General features: G+C 40.7%; 1 protein-coding gene across 2 annotated transcripts in view; it reads left to right on the plus strand.

The window, feature by feature from the left end:
- The window catches only part of celsr3 (cadherin, EGF LAG seven-pass G-type receptor 3), a 143,429-nt gene that overhangs the window by 108,684 nt on the left and 18,061 nt on the right, over positions 1-16,684 (plus strand). For both annotated transcript variants that reach the window (XM_088331916.1, XM_088331918.1), the window contains 8 exons: positions 85-252; positions 1,692-1,818; positions 3,603-3,809; positions 13,006-13,180; positions 15,483-15,595; positions 15,719-15,798; positions 15,951-16,077; positions 16,145-16,264. In XM_088331916.1, coding sequence (XP_088188042.1) covers positions 85-252; positions 1,692-1,818; positions 3,603-3,809; positions 13,006-13,180; positions 15,483-15,595; positions 15,719-15,798; positions 15,951-16,077; positions 16,145-16,264 — 1,117 coding nt within the window. The remainder of the gene's footprint in view (positions 1-84; positions 253-1,691; positions 1,819-3,602; positions 3,810-13,005; positions 13,181-15,482; positions 15,596-15,718; positions 15,799-15,950; positions 16,078-16,144; positions 16,265-16,684) is intronic.

Genomic DNA, 16,684 nt, shown 5'->3' on the forward strand with positions numbered 1-16,684 from the left:
GTGTAGCATCAATTCTTTCTTTTTTCATTTACTATGTACTCATACGTTCTCTCTAATAAACCAGCCTAAAATGCTCTTTTCCAGACTTCCAAGACACCCAGTTATGAACTCACCTGTGGTGACCGTGTCTGTCTACACCGATCAAACTTTTGTGGGTGGACATTTGGACCAGCCCATCCTACTTGAGTTTAAACTGCTTGAAACAGCCAATCGCAGCAAGCCACTTTGTGTGCAGTGGAATCACAGCAGCCAGTACGTTCACAATTACAACCAATAGTCTGCTTTCTGGGTATCAGGCAAAAAATACTGTATTTTACTGTATTTACCATTGTATTTAATACAATGGTTGAAGTAAAAGAACAAAGGTAATGATATAGATGCACTCCAATTAACTTCTTTTTATAACATTGGAGACTCTATATGCAGTCTCTATATCTATTTGATACTGATAGTGCAACAGCTCAAAGGGTCAAATTTGTCATTATCACTAAAGCTAAACAGATCTAGCTAGGACCCTGGCATATCACAGTGAGCCGGCCTGGGTCTGATTGTGAGCTTCGCTTCAGAGTTAGAGTCAATGCATTTGTATACATTTTTATTATATTATTTGAAAAAAATAAGATGAAAAGGCAGCACAGAGTCACAGTGGTTAGCGCGTGTGCGGCACAGTTCTGAGGTCATGAGATCAAACATCCTGTGTGGAGTTTGCATGTTCTCCCCGTGCATACCAGTTTCCTCCCACATTCCCAAAAACATGTATGTCCGGACATTTGGCCGGTCCAAATTGTCCCTATGTGTGACTGGGCAAGTGAGTTGTCTGTCTCTGTGTGCCCTGCGACTGGCTGGCAACCAGGTCAGGGTGTCCCCTGCCCACTGCCCGAAGATAGCTGGGATGAGTTCCACCACCCCCGCGAGCTTACTGAGGATAAGCGGTGCAGATGATGGATGGATGGATGGATGGAAGATACAGAAATTCAGCCATTATTAAAATTGCTTCTAAGTTGATGTCCTAAATTGATCATATTCTGGTTCAACATATAGTATTTAAGTTGTCAACAAACAAATGATTGGTTGTTAGCTGTCACCAGCAGCACGGCGGCGCAGTGGTTAGCGTGTGTACGGTACATTTCTGAGGTCATGAGATTGAACCTCCTATGTGTAGTTTGCATGTTCTCCCCGTGCTTGCGTGGGTTTCCTCCGGGCACTCCGGTTCACTCCCACATTCTAAAAACATGCTTGACAGGTTAATTGGCCTAACAAACCGCTTGGGTTTCTTCCGGGCATTTCAGTTTCCTCCCACATTCCCAAAAACATGCATGTCTGGATATTAGGCCAGTCCAAATTGTCCCTAGGTGTGAATGAGCAAGTGAATGGTTGTCTGTCTCTGTGTGCCCTGCGACTGGCTGGCAACCAGTTCAGGGTGTCCTGTGCCGACTGCCGAAGAGAGCTGGGATGGGCTCCATCACCCCCGCGACCCTACTGAAGATAAGCGGTGCGGATAATGGATGGATAGCTGTCCCAGTACCAATACTGAGAACAGATAAAGATTAATATTCTATATTAAGACCCTCAAAAGAATGACATCTACTTTTTTAATTGCATATTTTCCTTAAAATTGCACTGAAGTGATGGCTATTTTTCTGATTTTAAAGAGTCCACAAGTTTAGTTTCGTGTGTTGATGGCCTTTCAGGTGTGAAGTTGGAGGCTGTTGGACAGTGAGGGACTGCATGGTGGTGTACAGAAACACTTCACATGTCCGCTGTCAGTGTCAAAGGCTGGGTACTTTTGGTGTGCTGATGGACAGTTCCCACCGAGAGGTTTGTAAACATACTGTACATGTTTTAGTTGTTTGGATTAGAATTCAAAAAATCAATATTGACTTGAAACAAGTATTTTAGTCTAAGGCAAAGTCTAAGTCTTTGTGCGTGAACAAGCCTATCCAACGATCGCATTGGACTTCCGTTTTTGTAATGGTTAGCCACTTCTGGGTTTTGGCAAGCACATGTTGTTTGTTTGTTATTGTTATACTCTGGAGACGAATCATGTTTCACATGTGAAAATAGAGAACATGATGAATCTAGCTCTGTTTATAGCAAAAGGTTGGAAAAAGCATTTGTATTTTCGTTGATGAGGGTCCGTTCATGCTAATGCAATTCATGTATAAAGCATGTTCTGCATGTTATGGTGTTTATTGACGGTTGTGACTTGCGTCTTCTTCTACACCACCTCTTACTTTAGGGGATGAATAAAGTATCTATCTATCTATCTATCTATCTATCTATCTACCTTTTCTGGCGGCGGCTAGACAAAATGCATACAGTCGCTACATCTCTTCAATAAGCCGGAGGGTTGTAATTGGGTGACAAAAGTGGTGGTTTATAGTCTGGAAATTACGGTAAAGTAATCTTTCAATCTCCACAGGGGTCTACGTTCTCAGTACTTCATAAAAGCTTTTATTTTTCCCCCCAAAAAATTACTATGAAATTATGAGATAAAAGATAATCTTGTTGCTTTATTGCACAGCTCTATCAAGGACTAAATAAATCCTCTTTACCTCGCACGATACTTTGTCGCCGTCATGTAGACATTATGGAAAACTGAATGTACTTTCCGGTCTGAAACCCAAAATGTCAAGAGACAATTTAGACAAAAAAAAACACATGAAAAAATATGTCTGGACCCACAAAAAAAGTAAAAGCCTTATATAAATAAGCCTTATAGGGTAGGAAACACACACACACTGTATCAATAATTTTAAAAGAAATGTGTTCTCTTAACACTTTAACAAAAAAACATATATTTTTCCATGATCATATATTTTTTTTAAAGCACCAAGCAACTGTTAGGTGGAGCCAAAGAGCTGTATGTGGCTCCAGACCAAGTTTTAGTGGGTAGAACTAAGTTAAAATGTCCGAGTAAGAACGCATTATGCTCTGTCTTTTTGCCCCGGAGCCCTGGTGCTTTGGTTTGTCCAGAGCAGGGGCCTCCAACCTTTTTCAAGCTGAAACATACTTTTTGTTAGTAATTAGTGCAAAGGGCTACCAATTTGATATGCATTCCCAAAATAACCACTTATCATGTTAATACTATGTTATTACTATGTTATTACTGAGTTAATTATTTTAAGTAGGCTATAATAGACTCAGTCAAGCACTAAAAAAATTCACATTGAAACAGCACTGGTGAGCTATTGTCAGAACAGGTTCGCGGGCACCACAGCAGTCCTTAGGGGGCACTCTGGTGCCAGTGGGCACCACGTTTGAGGCCCCTAGTCCAGTACATTTTGTTGACACAATGGGTTTTAGAAAAGGATTTGCGCATTCATATTACAGGTTTGACAAGCGTTTTCACCGATGTATACAACTCAGACCGGAAACTCATTGCCGAGCAGGCAGACACAAGCGTAAAAGGGGCGGAGTGACGGTTTAGCCAATCAGAATGCAGAACACAAAGCAGAATGAAAATCCGCATAGTAGCGAAACCATGACAAGTCAAATGTGATACAGCAAGGGATTACTGTATATGTTTGGATGTCTGGCATTATACATTTTGTAAAACTAACACAGCCCGCTGTTTTGGTCTGTTATTGCTTCTCGAGCAGCAGTTGGAGGGGGACCTGGAGACGTTGGCGCTGATTACGTATTCCTGTCTGGCGCTGTCTATGCTGGCTCTTCTTCTCACCGTCCTGGTGCTTTCCTGCCTGCGAGGCCTCAAATCCAACACAAGGAGCATCCATTCCAACACGGCAGCAGCTATGTTCTTGTCTGAACTTGTGTTTCTTCTGGGCGTCAATCAGACTGAACAACAGGTTGGTACTTGAAAAGAACTCCTGATCAAAAACAGTATTCTCGTCAAGTTTAGTTCACACATATAACTACATGTTCTCCTTTCTTGGGGATAACAGAGAAAATTATTTTTAAAAGAGCGAATTATTTTTGTGACCCTATTGCATAGGAAAAAATAAAATTAAAAAAAATAAATAAATATATATATATATATATATATACATATACCGTATTTTCCGCACTATAGGGCGCACCGTGTTATAGGGCGCACCCCCAAAAAATAGTTTTTGGTCCTATATCTTCCATAGATAAGGCGCACCGGATTATAAGGCGCTACAATGGGAACGTGGACAAAACAGTCAGATAGTTGAGTCCAACTTATTACCCCCTTAACATTCCCAAAGCTTGCAAAGAAGCAAATACGTGTCGTAGACACGTGCGGATGCGGTGTCCGTATGATGTCACTCAAATGCATCATTTCAAATATCATTCGGAAAGTTAAAGTCTTGGGATTCAAGAAATGCCAAACATTTCTTCGTTTCTATTTTCTTTTTCACTCGCAACTTTACTGTGCATATGACAATAAACACTTGGAATTGAGTTTAATTCACTCAACTTATCACAGCAACATCAAGATCGTTCTAAAACAAGATACCGGGAAAATATAAAGCTGCATAGCTCACCTAAGTTCTCACGTTCTATAATGATACGCAATCATGGTCTTCTTACAACCGTGAGTGTAGTAAATCCAGGAGAGGAAAATATTTTCAAATACAGACTAATGAAACATGTTTCTTTATGGCGTACTTTAGCAAGCTTGCTACGCCATTGCTAAACTCGGCCGATTGCAGGGTTTGTTTTGGCCATCTAGCCAATCCGAGGCTCCGAATAACTTCAGCCAATAGTGATCAATTGAACGGATGATTGACACATTGGTTAGCCAATGAAACGCCGGTATATAAATCCCAGCATACACCGCGGACTACTCCACGTTCGGGGGAAAATCGAGTCGGCGGCTGTTGCGTAAGTTGCGAGACCTTGCGGTTTAATGTTGAGCCATAAATAAGGCGCACTGTATTATAAGGTGCATGGTCAGCTTTTGAAAAAAATGAAGACTTTTAGGTGCGCCTTATAGTGCGTAAAATACGGTAATATGTATATACAGTGGGACTTCGCGGTTCGACGTTCGCGGCTTCAGAGCTTCGCGGTCTGTAATGGTTAAAAAATTATTTTATTTTTTTAAGGGGCGTCGCTACTTCGCAGATTTTAACTTTTTGCGGGTTTTTTCGGCGGGATAAGGCGGCCGGTGTTGTGCCCAAATCCGACTCCTGTGCAAAATCCTCCCCCACTCGCATGAACGCGCATTCTGCTGCGCTTCCAACAAAAGCGATCGTATTCTATATAAAACGCATATTGAAACAATAAAACGAGCTAATTAAAACAATTGGGCGATCGTTGTCTATATAACGCGTTTATTTAAACAATAAAGCGCGATCGTATTCTACAAAATGCGGCGGGGGTCACTCCCGGGCCGCGCGACGGAGCGAGTTCGGCGGACGCGGCATCACACGGCGCGACGCGAGAAAAGGCGGCGGGCGTGATCGTCCGACGACCCCAGTAGCGCGGCGCGACGACAGGCGGCCGTCCGCGCGCGGCGGGTGAAAAGCGGCGGACGTGCGCGGGACCCCCATAATTGGGGAATGCCCCTCGGCCGACGACCCTAGCACGGCGCGCGATTCGGTACGGCTTCCGCTTCACCGCACCCCCCTAACCCCACAGGTCCCCCCAGCTAACCCTTTCCCCCGTGGCCGCCCGTCCGTCGGCCGGAGCCATCGAGGGCCTTGTAGCGCGCGCGTGCGCCACTAACAGCGGCCTCCGCACAAAGCGCCCGACCCGCTCGGCTTGTCGCGGTGTCGTGCGTATCGCGCCCGAAAGTACCCGCGCCGCGGGTTAGGGGCGGCGCAAATAAAAACCCTGTTGTGAAGCGGTGCAGATAATGAGATGAGATTTTTTTTTTTTCAAGGTGCTCCGCTACTTCGCGGGTTTTCACTTATCGCGGGTGGTTTTGGGCCCCATTAACCGCGATAACCGAGGTCTTACTGTATATATATATATATATATATATATATATATGAATATGATATATAACCCTGTTCTAAACCCGACTTGTTCGATCACCGAAATCATTTTTCCCATTAAAAATAAAGTAAATGGTTTTAATCCGTTCCAACACCCTGAATGTTTACCTTGAATGTTTAACGTAAACATAATGCCAACCCAGGCTAATCGTACGTTCGCGTTATCGTAATCTTCCGTACGAAAGATTACGCTAACATGAACGTGTAAAAATAAAAAAAAAGGATAAAGAAAAGAATTATGAATTTTATTTCTTACCTTTGTGGTGGTCAGCAGAAGGCGCAGGTGGACAGTGGGGTATTCCCTAGCAAGATCAGACACTCGCACACCTCCTTCATATTTTGCTATTATTTCTTTCTAGAATGCAATAGTTGTACGCACTACTTTTCATTTTTCACCTGTAGCAACTTTGCTGCTTGCACTGACTTTCTTCGTAGGCATAATTAGGGGCTAAAACACTTCGTACACCTATATTAAAAGCGAAAGCAAAAACGAAGCACGTCCGCATGAAATATCTACACCCGTACGCCGCTCATCATCGCACCCCAGCGTACGCACTCACGCATTACCGGCGTTCGAACTCCGATTTTTTGACCAAACAGCAAGAATTTCTGGAAATTTTTGGTCGGACTCCGATTTGTTCGAACTGAGAGGCGTTTGAAAACCGAGGTTCCACCATACAGTGATCTCATTTGCCTGCGTCCCTGCGTCCTAGACGCCTTATTTTTGCTGGGGACGCATAGTGTCAAATCAACGTGTCCAACTTTTTTGGACACAAAATTGTCATTATTCCCCGATTACTTTTTTTATTAACAAAGATTCACCGCACTCCAAACTTTTCGTCAGGCAGATCCGCCATTGTTGTTTTGGTCTCGCGCCGATCTCGGCAAACAAGATCTCGTTGCTTCGAGATGACGTCATTGTTGTGGCGGTTGTCGAGTGAAAGAGAAGTATGCTTCCGGAAAAACAGTTGGTATTAGGTGCAAATCAACAAAAAAATGGTAATTTCTTCAGTGTCGGTAATAAGTTGAAACATAATACAGAAAGTGGTTACAACGGCAATAATTCCGGCATGAAAAAACGGCGGAAAAATACTTCAGAAGATCGCGCAGGCAAGGGAAAACGTGTGTTGAAGCGAACTATTCGACGAAAGAAAATAAACAAAAGAATACTCCTATCAAGAAAAGGACTTTTCTGCCAAAATGGACTAAATTATATTCCTGGTTACGCTATGAGGATCATGATAATGGAGGATACATGTTCTGTGATGCGTGCACCCAGCAACACAACAACAGCAGCTTATTAAGGTGCATCTTACCAAACAATTGGACCTTGAGAAAGCATTACAATTGTGGTGGGACAGCAAACCACGAAGAATATATGAAATGAAAAATCTGAATTGATTAAAACTGCATGAATATATAGACTAATATTTCAGCAATATTATTTTGTATAATGTACAATATTTTTGAGAACTGAAAAATCTGAAATGATAACAGCTTTGTATAACCAATTAAGTGTGATGATTAAAATTGAATGAAAATGGATTTATATTATATATTTGTTGACGATTAACAATTTCAACCTCGATAACACTAAATTTTGGGGACCCATAGATCTGTCGGGACCCATAGATTTTTGGGCATGCGAGTCCCCGGGACCCATCACTTTTCAGAGGTAAAATAAACACTGTATATATATATATATATATATATATATATATATATATATATATGCATGTGTATATGTATATATATATGCATGTGTATATGTATATATATATGCATGTGTATATGTATATATATATGCATGTGTATATGTATATATATATGCATGTGTATATGTATATATATATGCATGTGTATATGTATATATATATGCATGTGTATATGTATATATATATGCATGTGTATATGTATGTATGTATATATATTTATATATCCATATATATATATATATATATATATATATGTATGTGTGTATGTATATGTATGTATGTATACATGTATATGTATGTATGTATGTATATACAGTGCATCCGGAAAGTATTCACAGCGCTTCACTTTTTCCACAATTTGTTACGTTACAGCCTCATTCCAAATTGTATTAATTTAATCTCTTTTCTCAAAATTCTACACAAAATACTCCATTATGACAATGTGAAAACGTTTTTTTTTTTAACTTTTTTTGAATTTATTAAAAATAGAAAACTAAGAAATCACATTTACATAAATATTCACAGCCTTTGCTTAATGCTTTGTTGATCCACCTTTGGCAGTAAATACAGCCTCAAGTCTTTTTGAATATGATCCCACAAGTTTAGCACACCTATCTTTAGGCAGTTTTGCCCATTTTTCTTTGCAATAGGTCTCAAGCTCAATCAGGTTGGATGGAAAACGTTTGTGCATAGCCATTTTCAGATCTCTCCAGAGATGTTCGATCGGATTCAAGTCTGGACTCTGGCTGGGCCACTCGAGGACATTCACTGAGTGTTTCTGAAGCCAATCTTTTGAGATCTTGGCTGTGTGCTTTGGGTCGTTGTCCTGCTGAAAAATGAACCTTCGCCCCAGCCTGAGGTCAAGAGCGCTCTGGGGCAGGTTTTCATCCAGGATATCTCCACCACCATGCTTCACTCTACGGATGGAATTGGCCTGGTGATGAGCGTTGCCTGGTTTCCTCCAAACATGGCGCCTGGCATTCACACCAAAGAGTTCAATCTTTGTCACATCAGACCAGAGAATTTTGTTTCTCATGGTCTGAGAGTCATTCAGGGGCTTTTTGGCAAATTCCAGACGGGCTTCCATGTTCCTTTTACTAAGGAGTAGCTTTCATCTGGCCACTCTACCATACAGGCCTGATTGGTGGATTGCTGCAGAGATGGTTGTCCTTCTGGAAGGCTCTCCTCTCTCCACAGAGGAACGCTGGAGCTCTGACAGAGTGACCATCGGGTTCTTGGTCACCTCCCTGACTAAGTCCCTTCTTCCCCGATCGCTCAGTTTAGAAGGCCGGCCAGCTCTAGGAAGAGTCCTGGTGGTTCCAAATGTCTTCCATTTACGAATAATGGAGGCCACTGTGCTCATTGGGACCTTCAAAGCAGCAGAATGTTTTCTGTATCCTTCCCCAGATTTGTGCCTCAAGACAATCCTGTCTCTTAGGTCTACAGACAGTTCTTTTGACTTCATGCTTGGTGTTTGTGCTCTGACATGCACACTCAACTGTGGGACCTTATATAAACAGGTGTGTGCCTTTCCAAATCATGTCCAATCAACTGAATTTACTGCAGGTGGACTCCAATTAAGCTTTAGAAAGATCTCAAGGATGATCAGTGGGAAAAAGATGCACCTGAGCTCAATTTTGAGCTTCATGGCAAAGGCTGTGAATACTTATGTAAATGTGATTTCTTAATTTTCTATTTTTAATACATTTTAAAAGAGTAAAAAAAAACTGTTTCACATTGTCATAATGAAGTATTTTGTGTAGAATTTTGAGATAAAAGATTAAATTAATACAATTTGGAATGAGGCTGTAACATAACAAAATGTGGAAAAAGTGAAGCGCTGTGACTACTTTCTGGATGCACTGTATGTATACATGTGTATGTATGTATATGTATGTATGTATACATGTATATGTATGTATGTATATGTGTATATATATATATGTATGTATGTATATGTGTATATATATATATGTATGTATGTATATGTGTGTATATATATATATATATGTATGTATATGTATGTATGTGTATGTACTGTTCTATTAATGGATACTACAGATTTGTTTTTCCAAAATACATTACTACAGTAACAGTCATTATCAGTCCTAAAATATTTACAATACATCGCTTATGCTTTTATTTTTCTCTTTCTTTCTTCAACCAAGGACTTTGTGGACGATTTTCCCTTCCGGCTACTTTTCATTCTATATTTTAATCTCATCAATGCATTAGTGTGTGGCCATGTATATCTTGCTTTCTAAAAGAGGAAGCGCTGCACATATGTGCTCATTCAGCATGAAATCAAATTAATTAACGTGCATCCTTACACAAATGCCTTTAGATTGTGAATGGTTATCCCCAGTATCATGCTCAGCAAAGCAGGTTAATGCCCATGTTAATTTTGTTCATTTCACAGTTATGATGTAATGATGCACATCTAATTATTTGGGTGCTGAATTGGTAAAAGATATGAGTTGAATACTATTTGATGTGTTGTTAGTTTTTGCATGTTCCTACAATTGAATGAGACAAACCAGAACAGGGTTGTCAAAATGATAGAAAGGCAAAATAAACGTAAGCTATAAACCGAGGGCCAGACTGATTTGGTGTTGAAAAAGGTTGAAATGATGCATATTGTCTTGTGAACCTCATTGAAACTACTGAAAAAGCAGCAAATATATTCCAACATGATCAGATAAGTATAGGGGTATTTTCTTATGGCTCTCTCAGTAATTTTTAATTTTCTACTGGCATAAAAGTCAAATTTCCAAGATGTAAGAATCCACATTGAATGAGCTTCAAATGAAATAAGCCTGTATTATTCGGGCACTGTCTTTAGTCTATATATAATTTCTAGCAAAAGTGGACTAAAATTACCATACCTGTCAACCTCCAGGGCTCCATGCCCTTAAGGCCCGGTCACACAGCCTTTCACGGGCGTATCGAGGCTGAAGTGCTTTACACGCGGTAAGACATTCACACGCGGTTGGCCGCGCGAAAAAGTTTTGCGCTGCTCAAAACTTTAGACCACGGGTAACCGCGGGCGGCACCCGTGGTACAAGACGCGGTACGAACGTGCTAGGACGTGCTACAGCCGCGGCCAAGACGTGGTTACACGCGGGTAGGAGGCGAAATTTTAGCGGGTAATCGCGGGTGGAGCAAGGTCATAGCACGTTTTTTCTGCGCCTGTATCGCAATGTTATCACGTGCATTAGCGTGTGTACCGCATGTAAGCTCGGTCAAACGCGATGCAGCCGCGGTTACCCGCGATAAGGACGCGGAACAGTCGCTGGCGTCTGTTTCGCGGGCATACCACGGGTAAACAGCGGGTTTAGCCAATTTTGCACATTTTCCACCGCGTCTGCTTCACGGGCAGAAATTTCTGGCCGTGATTCAGCTGCGATACGCCCGTGAAAGGCTGTGTGACCGGGCCTTAAACTGTCATATTTTACCTTACAAAATAATCGTACACCATATTTTTTTTCAAACGTGTTTATTTATGTAGTTTAATATGTTATATTGTACATGTGTTTTGTTATATCATATATATATTGTTAATTAACATTTTGTTGTGAGATCCTGAGTTGCTCGACATGAATGAGGTTTATTATAAAAGAAGTTCAAAAATTAAGTAGCTTGGACGTTCACTGTGGAAGGAAAAAATACATGCAAATATAATTACCGGTAAGTAGAATTTTCTTATTCAAATTATTAATTCATTTTCTGCATTCAATTATTGTTGGTAATATACTGATTAAATTGATAACCAAAAACCTGTCTTTTTTCATTTTCTCCTTTTATACTTCCTTTTTTCTTAACTTCTTTATAGAACATAATAATTCGTAATATAATGCATCAAAGCAAGTGAGCCGTTTGAGAGTCCGCTCACTTTAACGAGTTGAGCCGAAAAAGCCGGTTCTCTAAAAAGAGACTGACTTCCTTTCACTACGCAACTTGAACTCGTTTGACTTGATTGATTTGCCGTTTCGTGATGGTCGGTGTATACCACATGGTACCCATTATTGACAAATTTGCGTTTTTCCGTACAGATTTTCTTGTACGTCGTACATGTCTTAAAATGCATAATAAACGTACTTTGTATGGCAAAAACTTAAAGGTTGACAGGTATGAATTACTTTGATGGAAAAAAATCATAACAATTTTCTATCATTCACTACACGACAATGAAACAAAGTGCAGGGAGTAACATACAGTGAAAATTACAGCAATTCCTGTTGCATGATACAGCATGTGTTAAAATATCTCTGGGGTCGGCGAAAACCTTCTCGCGAGCCGGATGTGGCCTCGACTTTTGTACATGTGGTCTAGAACAGTGGCCTACAACCTTTTCTGTACCTTGGACCGGTTTATTTTCTGATCATATTCTCGCGGCCTGGTCCAATAATAACATAATAATAGCTCATATAATAATAACAATAGTCACTCTTGATACCGTCAACATTGGAGAAAGCTGTTCAGAGCTGCGTCCTCATTGGTTCCCTGACGACAAATCCGTGAACTGTAAATAATAGTAAGCCTAAATCCACTTTGAAATGACTAGAGCATTAGGGATCTAGATGACATAGGAAAAGGCATTATATTTGATCTCATCACACTATTTCTACTCATGGTACCATGTTGTAAAATATTGTTTTGGTAGAACTATTTCCCATCATGCATGGATCATTGTACAGTGTGGCACTGCGAGGAAAAATAGTGTGATGATAAGATAAAGTGTAATGCATTTTCCTTTGGTATCGCATTTGCCTAGTGGTAAGGATTCGACGCTCTTACTCACGCGTAACGGGTTTGATTCCCATCGCATCCAATGCTAACCAAATGCGATCAACGATATTTGGCAACTGATCAATCATTGCTCAACTATGTGGATATACTACCGTGAAACCTTGGTTTAATGCACACCCCAACTTTGAGGTTTTTAGGGTGAAAACAAATGCTTATAATCATGTATAAAAAAGGTATAAGTCGATAAGACGGCAATTAGTTTTCTTTCTGTGTGTACCACACGGCCTGGTATCCAGTATGTAAAATTCTATTATCATTAATAATTTCCTTTAAAGACATTTGGATAGCATTTTTCAATTTGGGTAAAGAAAACATAATGGGATATATAATTTCAATATATTATAATACACAGTTTAATAGAAAGTACAGCATATTCATACTTCTAAAATCAATTGAAATGGAAACTTTGTGGTTCATTGGGTTTTGCCATAAAAGATTGAAGCCAGTCAACTCAATCCATACAAATGTATTTTCAACTTTCTATTTTTTTTGCATGTTTCCCTTTGAATTAGTCAGCCTAACCGAGTTGTGTTTTTTTTTTCCTGGTTTTCTTGCAGTTCCTGTGCACTGTGGTGGCCATCCTCTTGCATTACTTCTTTATGTCCACTTTTGCGTGGATGTTTGTGGAGGGCCTTCACATCTACCGCATGCAGACTGAGCAACGCAATATCAACTATGGCGCAATGAGGTTCTACTACGCCATCGGCTGGGGAGTGCCGGCCATTATTACCGGTAACACTGAATTTTCGAAACGTGTCCTTTCATTCTTACTTGGAAAAGGTACTTAAATATATCGAAATAAAAAAAACATTATCTATGGCAGTGTTTCCTACTAGCGTGTGTTGAAACATTGTCTCATGGGCCACACGAAATGTATTTCATTTTATCTTTTCAAAAAAACCATGCCATTGTTCAGCATCTTTGCTTTCTCCCAGTGTTCAGGTTAGTAACCGTAACCGTGTGAGTTGAGGGCAGCAGATAAATTACATATATATGTATATACAGTGAAGAAAATCTGTATTTGAACACCCTGCTATTTTGCTATTTCTCCCACTTAGAAATCATGGATGAGTCTGGAATTTTCATTGTAGGTGCATGTCCACTTTGAGAGAGATGAACTAAAAAAAATCCAGAAATCACAATGCATAATTTTTTAACTATTTATTTGCATCATATATCTGAAAATAAGTATTTGAACAACTGAATGTTAATATTTGGTACACGAGCCTTTGTTTGCTATTACAGAGGTCAAACGTTCCCTGTAGTTTTTTTTACCAGGTGTGGACACACTGCAGGAGGGATCTTGGCCCAATCCTTCACACAGATCTTCTCTAGATCAGCCGGATTTACGGGCTGTCGCTGAGAAACAGAATTTGAGCTCCCTCCAAAGATTTTCGATTGGGTTCAGGTCGGGAGACTGGCTGGGCCATGCTAGAACCTTGATAGGCTTCTTACGGAGACACTCTTTGGTTTTCCTGGCTGTGTGCTTCGGGTCGTTGTCGTGTTGAGAGACCCAGGCACAACCCATTTCAAATGCTCTGACTGAGGGAAGGGGGTTGTTCCCCAAAATTTCACAATACACAGCCCCAGTCATCCTCTCTTTAATGCAGTGCAATCGTCCTGTCCAATGTGCAGAAAAAACACCTCCAAAGCACCCCTATACTTCACAGTAAAAAAGGTGTTCTTCGGATTGTACTCTTCATTCTTGTTCCTGGAACATGCTTAGTAGAATTATGACCAAAAAGTTCTCTTTTGGTCTCATCTGACCACGAAACTTACTCCCATGACTCCTCTATATCATCCAGATGGTCATATGCACTCTTAAGACAGGCCATGGCATGTGCTAGTTTAAGCAGGGAAACCTGATTTCAAATTATGACGTCTTGGTGTATTACCTACAATAACCTTGGAAACGGTGGTCCCAGCTCTTTGCAGGTCAATGACCAACTCCTGTCGTGTAGTTCCAGCCTGATTCCTCACCTTTCTTTGAATCATTGAGACCCCACAAGGTGATATCTTGCATGGGGTTCCACTCCGATAGAGGTTGACTCTCGTGTTTATTTTCTAATGATTGCTCCAACAGTGGACCTTTTTTCACCAAGCTGCTTGGCATTTGCTCTGTAGCCCTTTCCAGTGTTGTGGAGGTGTACTATTTTGTCTCTGGTGTCTTTGGACAGCTCTTTGGTCTTCGCCACGTCACCAGTTATGGTCTCACTGATTGGATGGGGTGGACAGGTGTCATTATGCAGCTAACGACCTCAAACAAGTGCATCTGATTCAGGATGATACATGGAGTGCAGGTGGACTTCTAATGAGTGGACTAACTGGGTCAGAATTTTTCAGAGACTGCTAAAATCACCCTTCCTCCTCACAAATACATTCTGAAAATTCGGGCTCAGCAAGTTCGGGCTTATAAAACTGCGGGCCAGGTGGGAGCAGCTGGATTTTTTATCGGCTCCGCTTATCCTCAGTAGGGTCGCAGGGGCGCTGGATTCCATCCCAGCTATCTTCGGGCAGTGGGCAGAGGACGGACAACTCACTCGCCCATTAACGCCTAGGGACAATTTGGACCGGCCAATTAACCTGACATGCATGTCTTTGGAATGTTGGAGTTCCTGGCAGAAACCCACGCTGGAATGGGGAGAACATGCAAACTCTTCACAGGAAGGCTGGTAGCTAGATTTAAACCCATGACCTTAGAACTGTGCCTCGAATGTGTTAACCATCCAGCTGCCATGCCCTAGATTAACAAAAATTCAATTTAATGCATTTATAAACTTATTCATGCACAATTTAATTAAATGTGTTATTCTTGTCTTTGCTCATTCAAAAATGAGGCCTGTCATTCCAAAACGACTTCTTCTAATAATCTATTATTTTTCAGGTGATGGAGTTCACTCCAAAAACTGTAGTAATAAACATGAATACATTTCAAAGTTGTCTGCATTTATTTTTGTTTTAAGTCATGCTTAGTTTACCGGTAAGCTTAAGTGTATTAGTGGCCTTTTATCGGAGTGTTGTCCATTTCCTGAAGGTCTGGCAGTGGGCTTGGATCCTGAAGGCTATGGAAACCCTGACTTCTGCTGGATCTCCATCTACGATAAGCTCATATGGAGTTTTGCGGGTCCAATCGCCATCGTCATATTGGTAACTTTCTTTTGTATTGTTTTCTGGTCAAAAATCAAAGAAACATCTCTCTTCAAAGATCATTGTACTACAGAGTTGATTGTTTTTGTTTGACCGCAAGTGCCCAACTGTCGCTTTGTCTAGATGAACGGAGGTATTTTCATGATTGTCGCCAAGATGTATTGTAACACGTCTCAGAAGGAGACCAAGAAGCTTCCTGTCATGTGAGTGTATCACTATGATAGTCGATATCCCTTTTTGAGCATGCACCAAAACATCAAGCATTAGCATTTAAACCCCATATTCTATCATTGCCAATTATTGTTGTCGTTACATTGCAAGTAATAAATCATATTTTTGTTTTTTTCCTTTGCAGTGCAACCATCCGCAACGCCTTCCTGCTGTTAATGTTAGCTACCTCCACCTGGTTGTGTGGCTTGATGGCTGTTAACAACAGCATATTGGCTTTCTACTACATATTCGCAGTACTTTGTCTTGTGCAGGTACGAATCGGCATGAAAGGCTCCCAGCAGGTTTTATCATACCGTTGCATGAACTTGTGTTATGTAGGGTTTGTCAGTGTTGCTGGTCTTCACCGTCTTCAACCCTGAAGTGAAGGAGGCTTGGAGAGTGGCTTGTTTAGGGAAGAAAGGTGCTCAAGAAGAGATGCCGAGGCCAAATTCGAATGCTGTGAGTCTCATTTTTTGTCTAAATTAAAAACCATACAAAATAATTCTAAATCCTACTTGTCAATTATCCTCTGCAACATCAGATAAGATTTGTATTGCAGTTTTAATTTGTCATGGCATAGAATTACACCCCGTCATATTTGTCTCATTTTGTGGGTGGACCCAAATGCAGGGAATCCGGAACATAGACAGGTTTGCTTAACAAAGAATGGTATTCATAAAAAACAACAGCAACAAACAATCTCTCAAAACAGATATCAAAGTGTCCAGACTAGAAAGAAAAAAAACAAACCAACATGGTAATAGAAGATTGCAAGAAAGTGGCATGGAAATGGAAATGACATTACCACGTGTATGGTCCAAAGAAAAACATTATCAAGCGTCAGGGTAATCACCGTATGGAGTAGGATACAGCCATATC

Source organism: Urocampus carinirostris, chromosome 3 (genome assembly GCF_059441175.1).
Source record: "Urocampus carinirostris isolate Australia breed hairy pipefish chromosome 3, RoL_Ucar_1.0, whole genome shotgun sequence".
Classification (NCBI taxonomy): Eukaryota; Metazoa; Chordata; class Actinopteri; order Syngnathiformes; family Syngnathidae; genus Urocampus; species Urocampus carinirostris.